This window comes from Copadichromis virginalis, linkage group LG14 (assembly GCF_057382275.1).
Source record: "Copadichromis virginalis isolate Kocher_CV1m ecotype Utaka linkage group LG14, C_Virginalis_male_GT1.1, whole genome shotgun sequence".
NCBI classification, from domain to species: Eukaryota; Metazoa; Chordata; class Actinopteri; order Cichliformes; family Cichlidae; genus Copadichromis; species Copadichromis virginalis.
In genome coordinates this window covers 8558023-8581564 of record NC_140631.1, presented here as the reverse complement: position 1 = coordinate 8581564, position 23542 = coordinate 8558023, and the positions used below count along the sequence as shown (strand labels likewise).

At 44.1% G+C, this 23542-nt stretch overlaps 1 protein-coding gene across 5 annotated transcripts; it reads left to right on the top strand.

Moving 5' to 3' along the window:
- The first annotated feature begins 1946 nt into the window (after positions 1 to 1946).
- On the top strand, positions 1947 to 23178 carry fam131ab (family with sequence similarity 131 member Ab). Of its 5 annotated transcripts, XM_085479181.1 has the most exons (6): positions 2109 to 2196; positions 6411 to 6550; positions 12250 to 12343; positions 12432 to 12614; positions 17650 to 17781; positions 19500 to 23178. In XM_085479181.1, the coding sequence occupies exons 1-6, from the start codon at positions 2166 to 2168 to the stop codon at positions 20156 to 20158; spliced, it is 1239 nt and encodes a 412-aa protein (XP_085335307.1). In that variant the 5' UTR covers positions 2109 to 2165; the 3' UTR covers positions 20159 to 23178. The 5 variants fall into 5 exon arrangements, with proteins under 5 accessions (XP_085335311.1, XP_085335309.1, XP_085335307.1 ...); XM_085479185.1 differs by lacking the exons at positions 2109 to 2196; positions 6411 to 6550 and adding an exon at positions 1947 to 2099; XM_085479183.1 differs by lacking the exon at positions 6411 to 6550 and having other exon boundaries at positions 2106 to 2196.
- The last annotated feature ends 364 nt before the right edge of the window (positions 23179 to 23542 follow it).

Sequence of the window (23542 nt, the reverse complement as noted above, 5' to 3'; positions counted from 1 at the left end):
GCCATTCACTCATGTGTCCGTCGCGCCTTTTTAGGCACACAGCTCATATTGGACATGCTCCCGTGGGATCTGTGTGAAGCATACAGTCAGGCTGTATTCCTGCACAGCTCCAACTGAGTGACAAAGTAAATGTCTCAGCGACTTTTCCTAAAGCTGTCGGAGTTCCACATGTTCCAGACACAGAGAACTAACATTTCCTTCATGCCTGCATATGAGGGGCAGGGTTGCAGGTAAAGCCGGAGCTCGAGGTGTGGCTGATCCATAATATGTATCATGTATCCATCATAGATATTTTACTTACATTTTTTTTGGCAGAATGAGGAGTATTTACACTTGAAATCAGTCTGCATTTTGCTCCATAGTTTAATTGTGTGGTCTGTGACCACCTTATGCTTCCTAATCCATGCTCATGGAGAGATGAGATCCAGCCACCATTGAAATAACCAATAATTAAAATAACTACTTTTATTTTCAACCAGGTCCAAGTTTCTTTGTTTATGTATTTAGTTTTTATTTAGGCATTTATTCCTGATTCAATTTCCTGATTTCCCATGTGCCCCTATTTGACAAAATAACTGGAAAGGAGTGCTGATTTACAGGATACATTTATGTAGTTTATAGATAATAGCCTTTAAGTTACCTTCATGTAAAAAATAAATAAATAAAGGATCCAGTGGATAATATCTCTACATGACGTTCTTCGTGGCGTTTTTTCGGGGGGGATGGATAGAAAACGAATTTCAAAGAGCTCCATGATGGAGCTGTTCCTCCATATGCGGTAACAGGCGCAGCGTGGAGGTAGAGCGGCCTCGTGGGTCAGCAGCTCTGGGTCTATGTTTAGAGTCCTGGTGGGCGTTAAGAGAAAATTGGAAGGGAAGATGCTTGAGCGCCAACCTGCTCGCTTGGAGACAGGTTTGGGTCGCTTACAAATAGGTCACAACATGCCTTTCTCCTGCTCTAGTCACTCTCTCTGCCCATGCACGATTCTATAACGGGTAACTGGGATTGAGGATGCACGAGCACAAATGTCAGGCTTTTTTCTTTCTTTGACATCTTGCCTATATTTGGATGCGTGAAGCTGGAGGTCACAGAGAGCCTGCAGCTGGACCACTGCGCGCTGTGCGTATAGGAAAGTGGGTCTGATGTTCGGAAACGTGCCAGACTGTGCGGGAAAGTTGTCCATTTGCTTGCATGCTTTTTTTTTTTTTAAATAGCTACTGTTATTGGACGTTTGCATTGCTACACCAACATGCAGTCTGTGGTCATACAGACCCAACGCGACCTTTCCAACCCCACGACTGTCGGTGGAAAAGTGGGTTTTTGTCGCTCTCGTAACATCACAACCTGCGCCAGGCTTCACACTGTGCGCGTTCCCTATTTAGACCTGATGACATATGCAACACGTTCCAGATTTGCCATCGTGCTTCTTCCACAGACGACGAGACATGAAATCCTCATCTGACACCTTCCTCCTCCTGTGTGCGCGCTGCTAACTCCTCCCTCTCTTCCTCCCTCATGTTGGCTGGCATGTAAGGTGACACCAGCCAATCACGTCTCATTCCGCTTCTACTTCGAAGGCGGAAACTCAGATTTGGGCGTATATAAGCGGCCGAGCGTGGGATTTTTCTATCAATGTGTGTGCCTCCCAAGGTTCGTTCTGTGACGCGCGGGAATCTGTTTTGACAGCGTGGCGTGGCAGTGACCGAGCCGAGAGAACTCGACCCTCACAGCTGCCGGGCTGGGACTGAAACCCATGCCGCTGCCGCCAGACAGAGCGCTGTCCGCCCTCTGTGGTGCTGAACCTCAGGACCCGACCCTGCGACAGGTGACGTAGAGCTCGTCTAAGAGACTCAAGTGATAAAGAAGAAGAAGAAGAAGAAGGAAAAGAAGAAAGCAACAGCAAAGCTGCACAAAGACTTTATGTGTGTGGATTTGAAGCAGGTTAAAAACAGAAGAAAGTGAAAGCAGGGAGAGGAAGTGATGGCCGGACTCCCCCCCGCCCTCGGCGTCGCTGCAGCGGTGTGAGCACAGCAGTGCGCTGCCGCCTCGTACCGGAACCCAGCGGAGCCTCCGAAGGAGGAGAGTCAGAGATAAGTGAGGTACGCTCCGCGACTGTTAGGGGGGAACACATGTAATAGCTTGCGGTTCTACATGAAGCTGCAAATATGGGCTGTATCAGCTCCAAAGCGCCAGTTGGTAAGAAAGATTTTGAATTTGCTTTCATTCAAAAAACAAAGAAAGAGAAAAAGAAAGCACGCTGAATGAAGCCTGCTTATTATTTTTATTTGTTTTTTCTTACGCTTATGTTTTTGCTGCAGCCTCTCGCAGGTACAGAGCGAATTTCCGACCGGTGCGGTGCTTGTATACGCACAGCATGCTGTGCCCGAGTCGCGGAGGCATATAATATTGCTGCTGAGTCATATGCACGCCAGTAAAGGAGCTTCAGTGTGCACACAGAGCGCTTTACATGGCTGGAATTTCAACTCTATCAGAGGTTAATGGCGCGTGTGAGCGCAGGACTGCGTTTCTGTGTGTGTGTGTGTGTGTGTGTGTGTGTGTGTGTGTGTGTGTGTGTGTGTGTGTGTGTGTGTGTGTGTGTGTTTGGATGGGGGGTGGGGGGCTAGAATCTGCAGCCTAAACATCGCGATGCTACGAGAGTTGCAAGAAGCTTTTGGGTGAGCACGCCAGTCAGAGATAGAGAAGACAAGCAGAGGTGCTCTTGACACCATCGAGGAAGAAACGGCGTTTCTTTTTAATTTAACTTTAATTTCCTCTGATCCAAAGTCTCATCTGGACAAGATGGTTCTGACCGCGCTGAGCCAGTTCAGTTGTAAGGTAGGATGGCTTTTCTTTTCTCTTGAATACATGCGATCGCACACGCCACCTTGAAGAAAAATTCTTGATTTAAAAGGCAGCTTGTTTACTGGAATCAGGGTGATTTTCTTCTTGGTATTAAAGTCAAAATTTCTCCCTAAAGAAAGAAAGGAACTCAGGATCAGTCCATCTTGGGGCACATATGCAGCGGCGGGTCATTTGCTTGTTGCCAAGAAACAAGCTCCCTGTTTCCTCCACATCTATTCTGCTCTCACGCTTGTTTACACCTTTGCCGCAAGTGTCTCCCATCCGCTCGCCTGGCGGCTAAATGCTGCCCAGGGCCCCCCGGTTCTCTGTGCCCCCGACCTCTGATGCCCTCCAGCCCGCCACCACCTTTGTGTATTTATCCAACTGGGTTTCCCACTCTGTAGCCATTAATTTAAATCCGAACCCACCACCTATCCAACCATCGATTCTTGATCGATCTCGATTCTCCACACGTAAACAGACGCGGTGGTTGTTTTTCCTCCTCGTGATTCAGATGTTACAAAAAGCCGTTTAAACCCCGCTTTCTTTCATCTGCTGCACTCAGATGATTAGCAGTGGAAATGGTCACCCTCCCGTCATTTGATGTCCCCTTGTCTACTTGTCGCGGAGTGCGTACTGACATGACATGCCCCCCCCCCCGACCCCTCTCCGGTCCCATTACCCCTCACACAGGTCTGCCGCCTACGTGCACACGGTGTTCCCGCACATCCAGCAAAGAGTGCAGCTAAGGCAGCAGCCACCTGTTTGCCTCTCACATCTCACATTCACACTGTGGATAAACGTGTGTGACATCACACCGGTCTTGACCTAATTGTGTTGATGGGCTCATAAGTCTGTCAGAGAGCCCGAAGACACCAGAGAGGCGAAGAGAAAGAGAGGGAAAGATGCACGGTCGAGGTCTCTCTTTCTACAGTTTCCACGACAACGGAAAGTACGGTGGAAGAGAGGGAGAGAGAGAAGGAGAAGGAAGGAGACCGAGTGCGAGCAGAGACCTAGGAGCACAATTAACAGATAAATACAAATAAAAGCCGAGACTGCAGCGCTCGTTTGCTGTGACGGGGGACAGGAGACACTGCTTGAGGCTGCCTTTTAGATAGATCACAGTCAAGGGAAGAAGATTAATTAAGATTAAAAAAGAGCAAATTAGGCCCACGCGGAGGAGAACGGTGAGCCCCCCTCATAAGAAATGCGCCACATGTTTTTAGTCTTATTCTTCACCCTAACCTACACCACCTGTGCTCTTTCCTTTCATTCAGACCCCAGTCCCATCCACCTTACCCGCAGTCATGGCCGTGCTCCAAACGTGAGCTTCTAAAGGCCGAAATGCTCTTAATCTTCCAGTGCCCACTTCACGGAAGCACTGAGAGGACTAGTGCTTCCAGTGGTGGAATGTAACGTGGTACAGTCACGTACAGTGTTAATGTGAGTTACATGTATTTATATGTTAGTCTGTTTACATCATTAATTTAAAGCTTTAGTTACTTTATTATCTGTGGTATTTTAAAACTCTAATATAAATCTACTGATACCTGAGGCTGTATTGTTAGAGAAAAGGCTGTCTCGCAGTATAAATGTAAGGTAAGAAGTGCGCATGGGCTTTAAGTGGTCCAAAAACTTTAGACCGTAAACGTCCTTATCACCAGTGTCTGTGGATCTGTTTTTTCTTCCATGCATTTCTGATCCACAGCCACGACTTAAACCGCAGCCTTGATCTGACACGCGCGACGTGCCCAATGCAAGCTTGAAAGCAAAACGCATTTGTGAGTGTCTGTGCAATGTCGCTCAAACCAACCGTGCGGGTTTAAAGGCCAGCAAAGCTGATCAACAAACATCTCAGCGTGCGGGGCTCGGTTTCAGGCGCCGAGCGGCTTTCCGGTGATTCGTTGCTGTCATGTGTATGTCAAATGCAAAAGAGTGAGGGTGCACAGCTTTCCACGCAGGCTCAAATGACCGTCTGGAACTCAATTGAAAACTACACAGAACACACGCACGTGCCCATCTTCCACTCCTCTGAACAATACTCGCATCGACTAAAGATGGCCTAGATTCAGCGATACAATACACCCCCACCCTCCTCCCCCCGATCGGGCATCCGATCTCATCACACCCAATTAAACAGCGCATATTGAATTCAGCAGGTGGGCAACATGAGCTCGGGGCGCTAAACTGCTGAAGTCCGGTGACTGATATCGGATTCAATATTTGAGATGGGCGCTGGCGACTAATCGAGCGAGTTGTTCTTTTCACGGGCAGTAACTAGAAACGCCTCCCCTGCAGCGAAGGGTCGGAAAGATGAGCTGGGCACTGACATTTAAAGGCCCGCCTCCTAATCGCGTTTGTGCAGAACTGATTTGGAGAGATTGGAGTGGGCTGGGGGCGTGCACGTGGACGCAGACGCTGAGCGATGCAAAGTTGGGGGGAGCTGTCCTGGTGCTGAAATGTTCCGCAGCGCCGCGTGCACACGAGCACCTTTGGTCCTACATGCCCCCCCCCCCCATACACACACTCTCTGTCTGTGAGGTCACGGAGAGGGGAAGATGATGGAAAGGTTAAACGCGCCCAATCAAGCGGACAGTCACGTGTCTGCGGGCGGTTCCGTGACGTTTGCAACCAGAAGGTTGCTTGGTGACATTTGCCCTTCACGTAGTCGGAGCCTTGCCTCTGTTTGTTCGTGACGTAGCCGGCTGACGTAAAAAAACATGTTTTAAAAGCGAAACAAAACAAACGAGAAGACACGCTCCTTGGTTCCTGCTTTTTTAGTTTTTAATTTGATCAATTTCATTTTTTATGTTCTCTGCTTCAGTTCATCCGAAAAAGTAGACCCGACTTTATGAAACATCTAACAGGCCCGAGCTGCCGCCAGAACCGTACATGTGCATGGCATAGCATGGCTTTAAGTGCATGGAAATGTATGCACCGCCCGCCTCTTGTTATCTTACTATAGCCTCAGAATGCGCTGCAATAAAGAAGCCCAACACTTGTATACATTACATAAGGAGGAAAGCACTTACAGTAAATACGCCTTTAAGGCCTCAATTTAAATTTGTACTATTTAACATTCGGGTTTATTGTTATTACTTTTTAAAACTGGTCGTTATTTCAATTTTATTTTATTGTATTTACTGCAGCGTGTTTAGGAATTTGGTAGTTAAAGGGAAATTCGGTGTTTAAATTTTTTTCCGATAAAACAAACAAAAGCAAAGTTAGTGAGACGCGAACACCACATTACCTTATACGGTCATCACCCCTGGGCGCCCGACCTGTGGTCCCTCTGGAGGCATGACGTTGGCATGGTGACTGAAACTTTGAAACACACAAGGTTAGCTTAAGCCTTAAAACTCCAGTGCACTAAGAAGACAAAAAAAGCACGTTACGAATCATTAATTACACTTTATTGCCACGTTACTGTGGCCTTTGTCATAGTGTCACATTTTTGCTTATTATTTATGTCGCTATTCAACGCTTTACGGAGCAAGAATGCGGCGTGGAGTTGTTTTCTGACATGTTCATTTGATATAATCCTCACGTGGCTCTCTTCCTCCTGACAGTGGCGGTTGACGGTTCGTTGCGCGTGGACTGGAGCGCGGCAAGCTCCCTGTCTGACCTAGCGCTCCTGGGGAGCACGCGGACCTCCTTGGCGCGCAGGCTGATACTGACAGCACCTTTGGGCGCACTGGACTTCAGCGAGGTGCCCTTAATTCTCTCTTTATTATAGAAAAAAAAAGTTTTTTGTGACATAACGACCCCGTGCAGTGTCTTCTGTTGGATAGCTCGGCTAGAGTTCACGTTAGACATTTAAACACAGTTCTGAGTGCTTTCTAATGGGCACTAATGGCGATTCAAATGAAGACAATGTCACATTAAATGTAGTAGCAGCAGGGTGCAGCGCCGTTTAAAGAGACCAGGCCTACTCTACAAAATGGACATGTGGCCTATGTGTTTAATTAGATTCAAAAGCTTTTATCGGCACCTTAATTTCTTTTGGAAAGTGGTTCTGCATTGACAATAATAAGATTATTATAGACCATTTTCACAGGTGTAAGAAACAATGGCTCAAGTCTGCCAGTGAATCATAACAGTGAACTAGTGTGCACAGAAGCAGGATCTCACCCTAATTTGTCCAAATATCCACAGTATTGATACCAGTACTGGCATTGGTATCAGACTGATACTAACAAAGTAGGACTGAAATGGAAAAATATACCTCAGACGTGCACTGTATCTTTTTGTGTTTACTGTCATTTCGCCTATATTACATTTAAACAACCCCAAAGGGCTGTAGAGATGGCACATTACTCTCCAGGTCTCCAAAAATCCAGTTTCAAAATACACTGAAAGCTGAAAGTTGTCTTGTTAATTTATTATTATGGAAAGTAATCACAATCACAGTGATTTAGCGGTCGTTAAAATGTGTTCGGAATTTGCAAATTAATGATGATTCATCTCATAAATAATGTCACACTGTTCCCCCTATATATGCTGCTTTCATAAACTAAAGCTATCAGTATCAGTGTTGCTATCAGCAGTACTGGTCCTGTATTTACTTTGGATGTAGTCATGCAAGATGTAGCGGTGGTATATTTGACATTAAGTATTTCAGTAATCTCCTCTCTTCTCGCGCTGATTTGTTATTTCTGTTCTAACAGGCAGTCATGTTATCTGATGCAGATTGTTAACAGGGTGAAAGGGCAGGCTGCTGCAAAAGTTCACGTGTTATTCTTTTATCTTCTGCCTTAAAAGGCTCACCTCTGGCAGCACAATTGTGGCTGAACACGTATGGTCTGGGCCACGTTTTAAGTAAACTGGTGGATTATAACCTGCAGAAGCAACTATCAGATATGGCTGCATCTCCCCACATGAAGCGGAAAATGATTTCCTCAACCTTTCCTGCTCTGATAATTACCTTATTAATCAAGCCACCCAAGTCTGTAATGTGCATTTCAACCTGGGCTTCTTTTCTCCTTTTTAGCTGTTGCTGATACTAACCAGCTGGTTTTCAACTGATTTTACAAGCCATTCAGGGTAATTAGTGGCTACTTCTTTCAAATTAGGAATTTTAAATGAAATCTCAGTGACGTGCAAGGTCCCTCACTCTGCACACGAGAGCTAGTACACTGAGAGCGCTGTTGCTCCGCATATGCCCAACTGGAGCATCTGCCTGGATGTTCATTCGAATTCCCAAGCCAAGATGAACACATTTGCACATTTTAATCTGTATTTCTGATCTGAAAATTGAAAATACAGGTGGACTCACGGCTTGACATGCTCTCTCGCAGAACTAAAAAGCCTTGGGGGATGCCCTTGTGTGGCAGGCATATATTTTAAAAAAAGGAGGTAAGTGGAATTTGGGTGAGTCCAGCGGCTCTCTCTGAGAAGTTTTGCAAATATCATCTTGAATGTGAATCTACTAATCTATGTGACCCCGATGCTTTGACCTATTTAAAAGATTCCTATAAGGAATGAAGAAGGGGTTCAGCTACAGCAAGCTACTTAATGCAACAGCAGTGAGAGTTAGCAGGCTCATAATTGGCTGAGAGATGACAAGAGTGATGATGAATCCACCTTGCCCAGTTTTGTCAGTGGATACCATCTGGGTGTGAATAAGATGTGTCGCATAGAGCCAGCCAGGCACTGATTAGCGGCATCTAAGTGATCCATTACGAAATGCAGCCTCTCGCTCTTCATGGGCAGGCCTGATATTGAACATTGGAGACTGTGAGAGACAGCTTGGCTGGACTGCTGAGCTCAACACATCTATATTACAGAGGAAGTGCTCTAATGCTTCACATTTAACGGACCCTGCTTCAGCATCCTACATTTCTATTTAATGCTACAGCGTCTACTGTAAAAAGAAAGCAGGACGCCAAGTGTGAGAGTCTCTAATCTGGCTGTCGGTTGGTGTTCTGAGTGTGTGACATCATTGGTGAATCACGCACGCAGACACGCCGGGAGGAATTGTTCCACGGTGACTGGTTGCCATAGAAATGTTCCCATTGTGGAAAAGTTAACAGACAGAGAGAGGGTGAGAAAAGAGGAAGACGGTAGAAATGTGGCGTGTCAAAATATTCAGGTTCTTTTCCACAAGTGGAAGCAGAAGCCACAGCGCTCTGTTCCACTAACAGCTCTGAGGGCTTGAATTCTCAACTTTTTTTTGTCATGTATGGGTGGCAGAAGAGGGGGTTGACATTTGGTAAACAAGAACAGGGTAATTGACTCAGTTGGCCAGTACAATGGTACAAGTTAGATTTCTGCTGTGACGTGACCTCAATTAGCCCATAAAACAGAAGCTATGGCTGTAAAATGCTTCTCTGCCAGGCTTATTGGAAAACCTGGGGCATTGTTTTATGTTATTCTGTGGCTGTGTCACTGCAGACCAGTGAAACAGGTAAGCCTAATAATCCACTTTAGGTTCTTAATCACAGGTACAATAGCAAATGCAGCACATTCCAGTGTTTCCCCACAGATTTAGATTCTATTTGTGGTGAATAAACAATACCATTTGTAAGGCTCTCCTCTGCAAAAAATTGAATTCCCAAGTATTTTGTGACAGATAATGGGTTCAGTTCCACCATCTTGTACTGCAGCTGTCAGCGGTAGCCCTAGTTCTGCCCTGTGAACCACTTTTAGACCTGCTGCAGGTTCTGGTAAGAGTGGTCCTCCAGCTCTCAGCACAGGCAAAGAAGAACTCCTTTCACAAACTGCAGTCCAAGATGGTGGAGTTGGAATCCCAGATCCTGACGGAGGAGCTGAAAGATATCCAGGGCCACCGCAATAACAAGCCCAGCAGGACAAGAAGAGCTGGTTTAACAGCAACAGAACTTTCAAAATAAGAGCACAGGATTCTCCACTGGTAAATCAGACAATCACAGATGGCACCATTATTTCAAATAGATTGAAAAAAATTGTGTTAGCAAATGTACTTTGGTGGCAGTTATTCGATATATGTATGGCAACGGCTACTTTTTTTTTTTAATGGAGTGACAATCTTTGTAAAAAATTTAATAAGAAAAAACTAAATAAAAACAAAGGAATCAAACCTCACAGTATGCTTTTATCTCAGTGTGCAGGCTTTCAGGTGATGCAGTTAAAGAGGCACTGATAATGCAAGTTGCTCTGATGAGTCCGCTGCATTTTTCTCTGTGCTGTCTCCAGGCCACGGCTCACACAGACAGCACTTAACCAATGATTTAAAAGCCAAAGGTGAACCTGAGCAGCCTCTTTGCTGCTGGCAATCAGTAGACCATGAGGTTTTATGGATTCTGATGTGATGTGTGTACGTGCGTATTTGCACTGTTGTTCTTACAGTAGCCAGTACACTGACCTGCAGACATGAAACTTTAAAATGAAGGATTTTGACATTAAAACTCAGTCAGTCGTATTTAAAATATCTGAGGTATATAAATGTGTGCTACGTTGCACTGAATAAAGATTCTGCACAGCAGTCTTGAGCACCCTGTCTGCTCTGAGTACGGTTCATGTCTTCGTGTTCACTCTGCTGTTCAGTGGGGCAGTGGGAGAGCAGGGAGGGAGAGAGTCGGTGGAGGAGCAGAGTCGGCAGTCAGCATGATCATGCTCAAGCAGAGAGCTTGTACCCATGTTTTTCAAAAGCATGTGTTCTTTATCAGAATAAGAAAAAGCGCATTGTGTTGGGGTAGTGATATCCCCCTGAAATCATCATGGAATATTCCACTGAAAAAAAACAAGCTGTGAAATGAAGTTTAGATTCATGAGGCAGGGTTAGACATGAGTTCTTGAGATGGATTTTCTCCAATGATTTATAAAATCCTCCCATGTTAGACTTTCTCAGAGCAGCTGTTTGAAAGCAAATAAGATATTTAGCTGTGGGTCGTTTCTGATTTCCAATTTAAGCCCAACATCATATGTTATTCTAGAGCTCCTTGACGCCATGTATCACGTCTCCTCCGGATTATCCTCCCTCCGATCTGTGAGCAGCTCTGCAACACAGGAGGATTAGCACGTCTTGAGTGCGGGATCCCCTCTGCCGTGACAGCGCCCCTCTGACAGATAGTTTTGTTGTTCATTTATTCAGACTGCTGTTTTGTTGCGGTTAAGTGGACTTGACACGACAAGGTCAGGGTGAAGCTCCTGTGTTGAGCTAACTTCATCACCAGTGTTCGTTGCACATCAGATGCACCCTGCATAGACTGGTGACTCACTGCAACAAGGAAGGGAAATATGGCTTTCATAGTAGGTCAAGTAGTCCAGTGCTGTTCCTTTAGATGATTGAAACTAGAGCATCAGACAGCTCCATTGTGAGTCACAGTGGGATTGGAGACAACCTGTACCTGTTGAGATCCTCTTCAGCCTTTTACAAAAGAAATCATCAAATTGCTCAGTCAGCCAAGTGTGTTGACCCATATCAAGTAACAACGTGGGAGCATTAGCTCAGCACGCAGCCCTTGCTGCTGACGTGCTCCCACGTGAGTACAGGTCGTGCTGTAAAAAGTTAGCAGACAAAGGAACTTGTCAACACCCGATACTCCCTCTGTGGTTTGAGTTTACAGAGCAGACAGATTTGACTGAGGACGGGGTGGAGGGAGGAAGGGGACCATCCTTTTGTCTTCAGTCTGGTTCTCTTAATTCTCTATGGGGAAATTACCTGTCTACACACACACACACACACACACACACACAAACACACACACACACACACACACACACACACACACACATTTAAACAGACAGAATTTTAACTATGTCAAAAAAAATAAAAATCTACCTGACAGAGTTGATGCCACTGGAGGGATTCACTTGGGTAACAGCTGTTTGGAGATAATCTGTAAATAAATATGAGTGAAACACATAGAAATGCTCCATTTCCTCAACCATCTCCGTTCTTGCAGCCGCATAGCTAAATCCTCCATTGTAGAAGCATCTTCTCAGTTACCTGAACTATTAGTTTGCTAATTAGCCAGCAGGCAAAACCACTAAAGCTAACGTGAGTGCGACCAAGCATCAAGTATTTTTCTGCAACTTCTGTTTCATCCCTTCAACAAACACTATGCTCATCCAGAGTGCTTAAATAGGACATTTAACTTGCTATTGCGTGCTACATAAGTCGGTTAAACATAAGCACAGTCCAGCTTTGGAGTAACTGCTGTACATTATTGATGGTGTGCAGCGTGCAACTCATTAAAACACAGATTAAAGTGTGTAAAGAGAAAATTCTTCAGTTCACAAAGGCTTGTAGTAGTACTCTGTACTCTGAATCCAGGAGTTCCTTCTCTATCAAAAGGCAGCACTGTGTTTTCTCCTGTGACTCATAGCAGGATGTATTCAGAGCTGGCTCACATTCACGCTGAGCTACTGTATGAGTTTTCACTCACTCTTATTTTTTTTCTTTTCTTTTCTTTTCTGCCGTTTCAGGTGAATGTTGACGACACCATTGAAATGTTACCAAAATCAAGAAGAGCTCTCACTATTCAAGAGATTGCTGCGTTAGCACGATCCTCCCTGCATGGTGAGTGCTGCATGATATCGTACATGGTGAAAACACCTGATCGTTGCGAGGTCATGTTGCAGTCTAATCCTTGATATTTGGCATATAGGTATTTCCCAGGTGGTCAAGGACCATGTGACGAAGCCTACAGCCATGGCACAGGGCAGAGTAGCCCATCTAATAGAGTGGAAAGGCTGGTGCAAGCCTATAGACACTACAGCGGCCCTGGAATCAGACTTCAACTCCTATTCTGACCTCACTGAAGGAGAGCAGGAGGCACGCTTTGCTGCTGGTAAGATTTTGTGTTTCTTATAATGTATTATAAAAAGTTATAGAGAGTGTTTTTTACATAGGCACTGGTAACAAACTGAAACAATGACTTAAGGCAAGAGGGCATATGAAAACGTCATGATGAAGCATTAGTTACACAAGAAACCATAATAAGAGTAAATGTAGGCTAATTTAACAGCAAACTCATGATGACTATATTTACGGCATATCAGTTTTGCATGCTCATGAACTTCAATAAATCACTGCAGGTACAATTTAGCATTAAACAAGACCTGTTCACAGAAACATCAACCCCAATCAGCTGATGGCTGGTTAGTACTCAGATGTCACAGCTATTTAAGCTGCTTCAGCCTACATCCTGTGCAAGCGCTTTTGCAACCCACCTCCACCCCAGCACTTCCATCTAATGCTGTGTCAAACACAACATCGTCACTGTTAGTGTGATCAGGTAAACACGGGGAAAGGCAGGGATAGCTCAGTAGGTAAAGTGGTCGCCCCATGATCGGAAGGTCGGCGGTTCGAATCCACTTAACGGCTACCCTGAGGTACCCCTGAGCAAGGTACCGTCCCTACACACTGCTCCCCGGGCGCCTGCTTAGTGGGCTGCCCACTGCTTCACTGAGTGAATGGGTCAAATGCAGAGAAAAACAAGTAATTTCCCCATGGGGATCAATAAAGTATCCATTATTATTATTATTATTAATCTCTTGCCTGAGTTACGTACGTTAATAATATCATTGCGGCACCAATTGCTGATTGCAACACGTGAAGGAAGAGTGGTTTGTGGCTGGATCTCAAACAGGATTAAATCAGCCACACTGTACAGTGGATGTGAGCGGATTGATCTGAAAAACAATAGTATTGATACCAACACAGGTATTGGTGTCAGATCACGACTAGCACGTTAGTATTAATACTTTGCTTCTGTCCTCCAAGTGCAATTTGTAGTTCACTGAAATTGCTTTAAACTGTCACATCTATTTTATTTTATAGCCTATTGCACATTTAAACAACAGACGTTGACCCAATGTAAACATTCAAGGTCTCCAAAAAAACTAATTTTCAAAATGCATGATAAAATGACAGGTGTACTTTGTTGTGTACTAATCACAGTAATTGCAGTAAATCACAGTGATTTAGTGGTCATTAAAATGTGTTTAAAATGTGCAAATTAGTGAAGCTTGAGCTCATAAATACTGACACATTGCTCTCCGCTATATAAGCTGCCTTTATAGGTTAAAAGTATCTGTATCTGTATTGGTATTGTCAATGCTGCTCCCATATTTACTTGGTATCAGATGAACAACAAAGAGCTGCAGTACTGCACAGCACTGCTGTATAATGAGACGGGCAATGTGGCGATAAATTCCCTGACTTCCAAAAGTTGAATCAAAACACAAGAGCTTACAGTTTTGTGCACTTTAGCTGTTTGTAATGCAGAGTGAGTTTAGCCCGAGCTGAGATAACTCTAATGACATAACCGCGGTTAAGATGTTATTTTCCTTATGTCGAGTAGGTAAGTAGAGCTTTCCTGGAACAGCCTGATTGTTTTTCCACAGCCAGTCACACCTGCCTTCCTAATTTGAATATTGAGATGTAATCACAAAGCAGGCAAAACTGAGACAACAAGAACACTCATTAATACCAGGTGTAAATACAAGGAGGCTCAAATGTCATTGGTCAGGTAAGATATCCAGACACTGATCACATGTTAGCATTTGTTGTCTTTAACTCTCCTCCTCCTCTCATGTTCCTCTGAGAGAGAGCGCACTCACCACAGCTCATCTGTCTCCTCTTTCTTTCCCTGACTCACTTCATCTTTGCCTACTCTTTCACTCACTCTTGTCCCCTGTATTTATTCTCTTATCCTATTTGCTGTCCGTTCTTTAAATGTTTCTCCCCCTGACCTCTGTTTCTCTTACCTCTTTTCCATCTTTTTCACCCTGCCCCTCCTGCCCACTCTCCCTCTATTCTTTTGCTCGCTCCCTGCAATGCAGACTCTCAAGGTTAATTTGCACAGTAAGGTTTTGCTCCCGGCTAGTGGCACCGTAACAGAGCGGTTTCTTCTGTGCCTCCTCTGTTCTGCCTTCTTTTTTTCTGTCCTCTTTAACTGTTTACTCATCCGTCTTGTCTTTGTGATCTCATGGTCTTGTGTACGTGTATTGATGAGGTACCTAAAAGCATTATATCCATACATAAGATCAACACACTATCAGGACTAAACCTGTACTCTTTGTATATTGTACTATTTATATAGTTCAAACAGTACTATATTTGTATAGTATTAGTTGATCCTGGCCAGCTAACTGTAATACATACCAGAGAGTGTTTTTTTTGCTTTGTTTTAAACGGTAGATAACAGCATGTAAACATAAAAGCTTCAAATCATTTCATTCATTTCTTTGTTTCTGTATTACAGTTGGAAGCAGTGGGGGTAGTTGTTGGAGAGATATTACTACACATTGTACTCCTCTTCATCTCAGGGAGCCGCCACTTGTGCTGACTCTCTTTATTTGTTTATCAAGTTTCACCTTGTAGTCTGTTATGGTGCTACTGTGGGTGACTGGAGACACTGTGTGAATGTCAGCAAGTGTGTTAATGCATTAAGCAGGCATGTGCGAATGTGTTAAGTGAGCATTTGGTGGGCTTAGTGCGTATTTGAACTAGTTACTCTAGAACACACTGGTGTTTGTGAATATACTTCTGTGTATGTGTGTAGGAGGCGTGCTGAGAATTGAAAGAGCTGCTGGGGTTGTCCTTTCGATAGACTGACTTCTGCCAGCATGCTCAGACACACACACACGCACACAGTCATGAATTCTTTGCAGGTAATCCTGCAGAGTATCTCCATACTCACACGTGCCTAGAATATGGTAAATGGTAAATGGCCTGTATTTATATAGCGCCTTACTAGTCCCTAAGGACCCCAAAGCGCTTTACATATCCAGTCATCCACCCATTCACACACACATTCACACACTGGTGATGGCAAGCTACATTGTAGCCACAGCCACCCTGGGGCGCACTGACAGAGGCGAGGCTGCCGGACACTGGCGCCACCGGGCCCTCTGACCACCATCAGTAGGCAACGGGTGAAGTGTCTTGCCCAAGGACACAACGACGAGACTATCCAAGCCGGGGCTCGAACCGGCAACCTTCCGATTACAAGGTGAACTCCCAACTCTTGAGCCACGATCGCCCCATATAATATCATTGAAGAATGTGGCAAACTATGTATGTGTTCATTACAGTGAGTCCAGACCAGTTTCTGTTGCCAGCACTGTAGCTGCATGGCCAGATTTATATTACGCCAACGAGGTGAAGTTACATTATGAAAGGTTATGCTATGTCAGGTTACGCTATACTATACTATGTACGCTATGCTCTATGCTATTATTCTTTGTTATGCTATATTCCGTTATGTTATGCTTTATCACGCTACACATTGCACGTTATGCTATGCTATGCTACGCTATACTATGTTATTTTACACTATGCTATTGTTCCTTGTTACGTTATGTTACTCTGTGCTACGTTACCCAGTGCTATGCTACGTTGGAAAGTGCTTCACCTATTGTAATGCTACCCTGTGGTACCCTCCATTACACTATTTTGCTACAAATGAATGTAAATTGTAGTTTTTAAACTACATTTAATAATTAATAATTTGTTTTACTTTCCTGTTGTCAATTTACTTTAGCATCTTGAATTATATTCAGATTTTCAAAAGACAAATTATAATTAATTAGATAATTAATAATAAATGTAATTATAACATTTAATAATTCTCATTATGAATAAATAATGAATAATATTTTATATAATTTTGTACTCATTTTCTTTAACTTATTTATAGTTTGTTTTCTTATAGTTCATTTTACTTTATATTTTTGTTTTTAGTTAAACACATATAAGGTATTTTTTACCTTATAGATATTTTGTGAAATACTATTTTTATTGATCTGAACTAAATGTTTACTTTTAGTTCTTTTATTATTGTAGCTTGTATTTAATGCTTGCTTAAAGGAATTATAAAAAGACTTTGAAAGGACAAGTAAAGAGCAGCCCACACTATTTCTATTGCTGGTACATGTGCCAGTGTTTGTGAGGACGCTCAGGGCCAAGTTACAGTGAAAGATGAATGAGATCATCGATCTTTCTCTGTGGGAGACAACGCACGAATACTGAGCATTGAGCAGGGAGAAAGAGAGTCAGAGAGACATAAGGTGATGGAGACGAAGGAGACAGAAATTCTAATAAGAAGAGAGGGGCAGGTATGCACTATGAAAGACAATCGAACAGTAGTCATGAGCAGGCGAGTGGATAGAGTGTTTTATCAAGAAAGACATTTGTAAGAAAGGTATGATGAGAGTGGGCAGAGACATGATGAGGAAAACAGAGAAAGGGCTTTCTGATTGGTCAGCTTCTGATGATGATAACTGGTGACTGGTCACTTGGTTCTTATAGCTTACTGGTTCTGGCACTTGCTGAGTCACATCAACAACAAACTCAAACACACACACACACACACACACATGTACAGCCGTCTGCCATCATGAGTATGCATTAAATGCATCATGACATGCGTGTCATATTTTCTAATTTTATAAAGAAATGATATCATTGTCATTTCAATAAAAATGTCAGTGCTGATCAATAATGGATCTTTCCTGCTATTATGAGAGGCAAACACATTTAGCCAGTGCTAGACTCTCATCTTTGTGCTTCTTCCAACTCACTGTCTCCTCGGCACTGGAAGGAATGCAACCTGCATAACAACACTGTCACACACTCTGTGACATCTGTTTGAAGTACACGAGCTAAATGGCTGCCGAACAGCATTTACTGCAAAAGGAGAACAGTCTGTGTCCCTTCTTATTCTGCGCCGTGTGCTTTGTTGCTCGGTCAGACCTGCCAATTAAAATCAGCTACATGACGTGGAGGCTCACTGCCTTGCTGCTCCTTCTTGTTACTATGCCAATCATGTCATAGCTTGTGTGCATGTGTAGCTCATGCGTGCCCGTGTGTGTTTGCAGGTGTGGCGGAGCAGTTTGCCATTGCAGAGGCTAAGCTGAGGGCCTGGTCCTCCGTGGATGGCGACGAGTCCAATGATGACTCATATGATGAAGACTACCTGCCTGCGAATGAGCCCACCACACAGAGCACAGGTAAGCACCCACACAGACACTAAATCACTAAATCACATTTACTTCCTTCATATTGTGCCCTTCCTCCCTAATACCCTGTTACACACCCTCTTCCTCACTCCCCCCCTTCATTGTCTCTGTGTCTTTCATTGTCCCAGTGCCCTAGTTTTCATCCTCTCCAGACATTTTTTTTGGTTCCTTGGTGCAATTTGATATCCCTCCTGCATGTTTAATATCATTTCCTTTGCAGCAGAGACAGTGTCTGTGTGAGGATGGTGTGTGAGCAGGTTATAAATACACAGAGTGCATCTGACCAAGGCAGTGTGTACGTGCATGCTCGTGTTCACCACAGCTTTCATCTTGATTACACGGAACCACCAATAACCCGTACTGCAGCTAATAAGGTTCACCTCATTCTTGCATCTATGTCTTCATATGATCATCAATGTTTTCTTACCCCGGGGCAAAGACCATTCAGTGAAGACAGCTCCACATGTGCAAACCTGTTTGTGATATTAATCAGCTCTACATGAAATGTGATCTGAGTTTGTGACACTGTGAAACCGACTTCTTCATTTTACTGTTGCATAGATCCCGACCTCCGCTGCTTCCACAGTGATTCCACTCAAATCACATTTTGTCATCCTTATAATGCCATGTTCGTATTTCTACTAAAAATATTTGCAGGACATTGCATGGCTTTATTTAAAGAGTAACTTTTTAACATTTTTAAACTCTGTGCATTGAGTAGCTTCTAACATGAGAATGCTGGTGTTTTAACTTCCTGTGTCTTTTTAGCAGTAAACTCTGAAACATGAGTTTGTTTAAAAGGCACTCTATGGAGATAAATACATGTTCAGTAAAATGCATGTGTGTTTCGTAACACTTTATAAAAAAAACAATAATTAATAGAGAGTAAATTCATAGTTAATTAAACTTCATTTCATTATTTTTCTACTCTGAGATTATAGTAAAGCTTACTGTGATTGTCATTGAAAAGTTGCAGTGCTTAAATGTATCAAATTATAAACTGTTTTTTGGTTGTCTAATACAAAACTGTAACTTGTGTTTTTGAAAGTACTTAAGTTGGCAGGGAGCGTGGCATTTAGAATAAATGACAAGAAAATAAACCTCGGGGCAGCAGTTTATATCCCATTATACCCAGTGCTTAGTTTTAACATTTTAATTTTATTTATGCATTTATTTGTTACTTTTGTTGCAGTTTATTTAGTTGAAGTGGGCGGATTGAGCCAAATATTGATAGTATCGTTACTAAAGCTGCTACTGGTATTGGATCGATATTAGCACAAACAGATCAATACTTTACTTCTATCCTCTAGTTTCAGTATATAATATAATATAATATAATATAATATAATATAATATAATATAATATAATATAATCATATTATTTATTACATACCCTGAGGACGTAACACCACCGTTATTGCCATTTTAGTGTGTACTCTCAATCTAGAGTTAATGGTATGTCATCATGATATTTTAAAACAAAGAAACACAAAAAATTAAGACACAAATAAAAATTAATGACAAAATGACAAAACTACAATAGTTCCAGAGTGCCTCTAGTGGTAAACGTCTCCATAGGGTTCCTTTAAATGAGGAAAAAAATTGATTTGATTCTGCAGTCAGTCACAAAAACCAACTGAAAATGTTATCTTATCGCTGTTCTTCTTCCTTCAGGACTTCATGCTTACAGTCTGTGTCATTCCCTCTAGATGTGCCATCTTATCCTCCCTACTTGAAGGACCTGATCCACAGTCAGCTTTGCCAACACCTCGGCTTCCGAAGCCCCTGTTGCGAGAGTCGAGGTGGAGGTGTAGAGGGAGGTGGCAGTGGAGAGCCCTCCCCTACGGCAGGCTCTCCTGACACCCTGTGCTCCAGCCTCTGCAGCCTGGATGAGCAGCACCCGCTGCTGCGCGACCTGGGAGGCCACCGCGGCACCCACTCCCACAGCAACGCCGCAGAGCTTGCTGCAAAGATCCTGTCAGCGCTGCATGGACGGGAGGAGCTGCTCCTTGCCCGACTTCAGAGGGTGGGGCAGAGCGGGCCTGGCGGGGGAGACTGTGGCTTCCAAAGCCTGGGAGTGGTAGGGCGGGGCATCAGGCCCTGTGGGGGTCAGGACTCGCCTTGCTACTCAGTGTCTTATTCTGACACGTACCTGTCACCAGGTGAGGATGATGACACCCCCTGCAAGGACTATGACAGCACCGTGTGCCAGGTGGAGGCGGAGCGCAACAGGGTGGAATACCCGCCCGACTACGACCCTCGCAGGAGGGTGTCCGACGTGGCCTCCTCTGGTGTCGTTTCTCTGGATGAGGAGGACGAAGAGGAGGAGGAGGAAGAAGAGAGGGCAGGAGAGCCAAACAACCAGTGACTCCTCTCTTCTCGCCTCAGTGTTGAATCCCTCCACACCCTCTGAAAGACTCCCTCGCCCCCTTCATGGCATCTGAAAAATGTCACCCTCTGAGCATGTTGGGTTTTTTTCTGTCCTTGGACCGATTAAATCATCCGTCTTTGCCTTACTTGCAGCATTTCCTCATAACTGCTTTGTCCTCATCCCACGTCTCCCGTCAGTTTTCCTTTGAAAGCGTCCAAACAATCCTTTTTCTTATCAATGTGAAAGCGGCGAGTGTGCTGGACTTGCTGAAGCAGCCCAGCGACCGACTCGTGGGTATGACGCTCACAGTTTTCGGCTCTGTTCTGTACCTGTGAAGCAAACAGACGCCGCTCCGAGGCACACAGAATGACTGAGAGTCCAAAACTCTGACTTACTATTTGCATGTTTTTTGCAAGTGCTGAAATCATTGGGCTGACCCGGTCTTGAGCACGATTTGTAATCTCAGCTGTTCTGTATAACCCCCCTCCCTCCCTGCCCATCTCCCCCCTCCCACCTCAGCGTCTCCCACAGGAGGGCAGGTTGACATTGCATCCTGGGACCTGCCCTTCCTCCCTCCCCCCAAACCCCCCTCCTTTGCAAGAGACTAAATAGCATCCTTTTTGGGCATGGCTTGCTGAGTATGCCAAACTATTTATCCCTGTCACTACCAATTATGAGCAAATGCTGGGAATGTCTTCAAAGTGACAGGACATAGTATGTATTTTAAAATAACAAAGTTAAAAAAAACTAACAAACAAACAAACAAATTTGTCACAGATGATATGACAGAAATGATATGTTTTTATTGTACTAGTTTTCTATCACTCAGACAGTCGTTGTTCATATTATTCCAAACGTCATTATGATGGGCATCTGCCATAATGATCAGCTTTGGCTTCTGGATATTTTGAGTGATTCTGTGGATTCCTGCAGGGAAAACACAAGAATTTTGGCAGTCCTGAAGTGGCTGTGGGTGTTCAGCAGGAAGCCACGCAGTCTTAAACAGACAGATATGTTTTTTTGTTTTTTCCTCTGTGAAGCGATAAGTTGCATTGGAGATTTTTCTATATTTTTGTATGCGTTGTCTTGCTTTGATCTCTTCGCCTATGCGGCGTGCCAGTGTATGTGGTTTTTGCACGAAGCTAACGTGGCTGTAGATTTCTCCTTTTCTTTGTTATCACTGTGTGATATAGTCTACTGGGAAACAAACAAACAAAAAAAACATTCAAATGTGAACAAAAAAAAATTATTTCAAAAGAGGATACTGTGATACAGTTTGTTATCGCCATTTGTCATGATCCTCGTGAAGAGCTTGTTTTTTTTCCCTCCCTTCCTCCTTTTTTTCTTTCCAAAAACGCTCTTCGCTCTCTTCTCTCATGCTGACTCTCGGAAAGCTTTGCCTTTTATTCTCGACTTTCTCTTCTTTTTCTACGATGCTTGGCAAAAGGGCATGTTTATGTGACACGTTGCAGAATCTCCTGTCTCCATTGTGACGTCAGGAGTCCTGTTGAGGTTCTCCCAGAGGGACTGTCATTCATACAACTCAGGAAATCCCATCGGACCAGAGCATCGATGCATCCCGCCCCCGCTCGCATCACACCGCTCAGCTCTCATCCTCCGCCTGCTCGTGTGTGTGTGTGCTTTGTATGTGAGAAAAAGCCCGGTGCGCATACTCATTTTCTACAAATAATTAAAGCACAGAATCAGTCCCCACATCCCTTAATTTATTTTGTTCGACTGTTTAGAAAAGCCTCACTGTGCTACTCTGTAAGTTTTTGCACAGGTGTGTGGGTGTGTTATTGTGTGTATGTGTGTCTGTATTGTAAGATGTCAGCAAGCACTTTAAGCTTGCACCGTATATTCATTCCAAAATCCCTTCAATGCAGCAATTCCCTTTAAAACAGTGTCTGGTGTAGCTGGGAGCTGGACAGAGGTTTGACTTCTACCAGTGTGGGAGATTAAAAAAAACAAAAGGTGCATAAAATGAAAAAAAAATTAAGCAAAAAGTGGCGATAAAGCTAAATCGTCTGAATTCTGATCAAAACTATGTGAATATGAGGAGGAGCATTTGAAAAGATTGTGACAACTCAGGGGGAACCATTGAAGCTGTGCCTTTCATTTGACCTCCCATGTTTCATCATCATCGCCATAATCAAATCTACGATGTCACTCAGGCCGTAGCTTGGCCTCCTTCCCCCCTTTGCTAAAAAAACAAACAAACAATAGGAGTGAGAGCAGAGTAAAAATCCTGAGTTGGAGTCGGACGGCGAGAGCAAAGATCCTGTTGCGTCTCCTCTGTGTCCGCCTGCTGTAGCTGGAGGTTACAGCCGGCCCATTTGCGTCATTGTCCTTTTGGTTGACATTAAAAGCTGGGCGATGCTGGCAAAGCGAGGTTGTGCTTTTGTCTGGGTGTCATGACGCGAGTGTGCCATTGTCCACGCCCCACCCTGAAACCCCCTCCTTTTTTCCTCTATTTATCTTCTCACTTTGTCCACCACTGTGTTTGTGTGTCTCTGAGCGTCCTCACCTTCCATCTGTGTGTGGCTGTGTGTGTGTGAGACTGAAGGTGATGCATTTTTCATTCACCCAGCTGTCTTATTCTGTCTCACACAGATCCACACAAGTGTGTTTTATTATTAGAGACTTCAGCCATTAACCTTTTCCTGTGTAGAAGTGGCATTTTTCTGGATTTCTTCATCTTTTCTGTCCTCCTGGGAGTGTTTTGTCCATATAAAAAGTAAAAAATAGCAGATTTCCCACTGACACGCACACAGACAGCCTGATGAATGTGTCCCGTTTCCATCCTGCTGTAGCCGTCCTGTCATTTCCTGTCTCCTCTTCTCCCACCTTTCTTTTGTCCCTTCCCCCCCCTCCCCATTCTCTCTCTCGCCCTCCATCCATCCCCACAGGGGTCTCATTACGTAACTAAGAGGACATCTGAGTGCCACCTTTGCCGACAGGCAATTAGCTAGCGATTATAAAACCGCCTGGTGATCGGGAGATGCGTGTCTCTCCTGTCTATCGTTTTCCCCTTCACTCTGTCGTTACCCTCCCCCCACTGCCTCTCCTCACCACCACCACCACCCGTTTTCTAAGTGACATCTTTCGAGGTTGGCTGTCCCAGAAAACTCCTCACAGTTTTTTTACTTCCACGGTCTCTGTTTTGAAGTGAACAATATTTTGTAGGCTACTAACAAAAGACCACCCTGCTGTCTCTGAGTCTGACAGATGTCTTTGCAATGAAACATATTCCTTTGTGTGTGTGTGTGTCTCTGGGCAGTGTGTTTTCGTTTGTTGCTTCAGGCAAGCACTGACATTGGATACTTATTAGAGAGAGGTGTTCCAGATTCTGTGTGTACGTGTGTGATAGTGACGGGAGAA

What these genes read in the sequence shown, in the direction of transcription:
- fam131ab (XM_085479181.1), top strand. Translation starts at nt 2,166, where the DNA reads ATGGGCTGTATCAGCTCCAAAGCGCCAGTTG. An exon ending in AGCACGATCCTCCCTGCATG is followed by an intron (nt 12,344 to 12,431) that starts GTGAGTGCTGCA and finishes TTTGGCATATAG; the next exon opens with GTATTTCCCAGGTGGTCAAG. An exon ending in GCCCACCACACAGAGCACAG is followed by an intron (nt 17,782 to 19,499) that starts GTAAGCACCCAC and finishes CATTCCCTCTAG; the next exon opens with ATGTGCCATCTTATCCTCCC.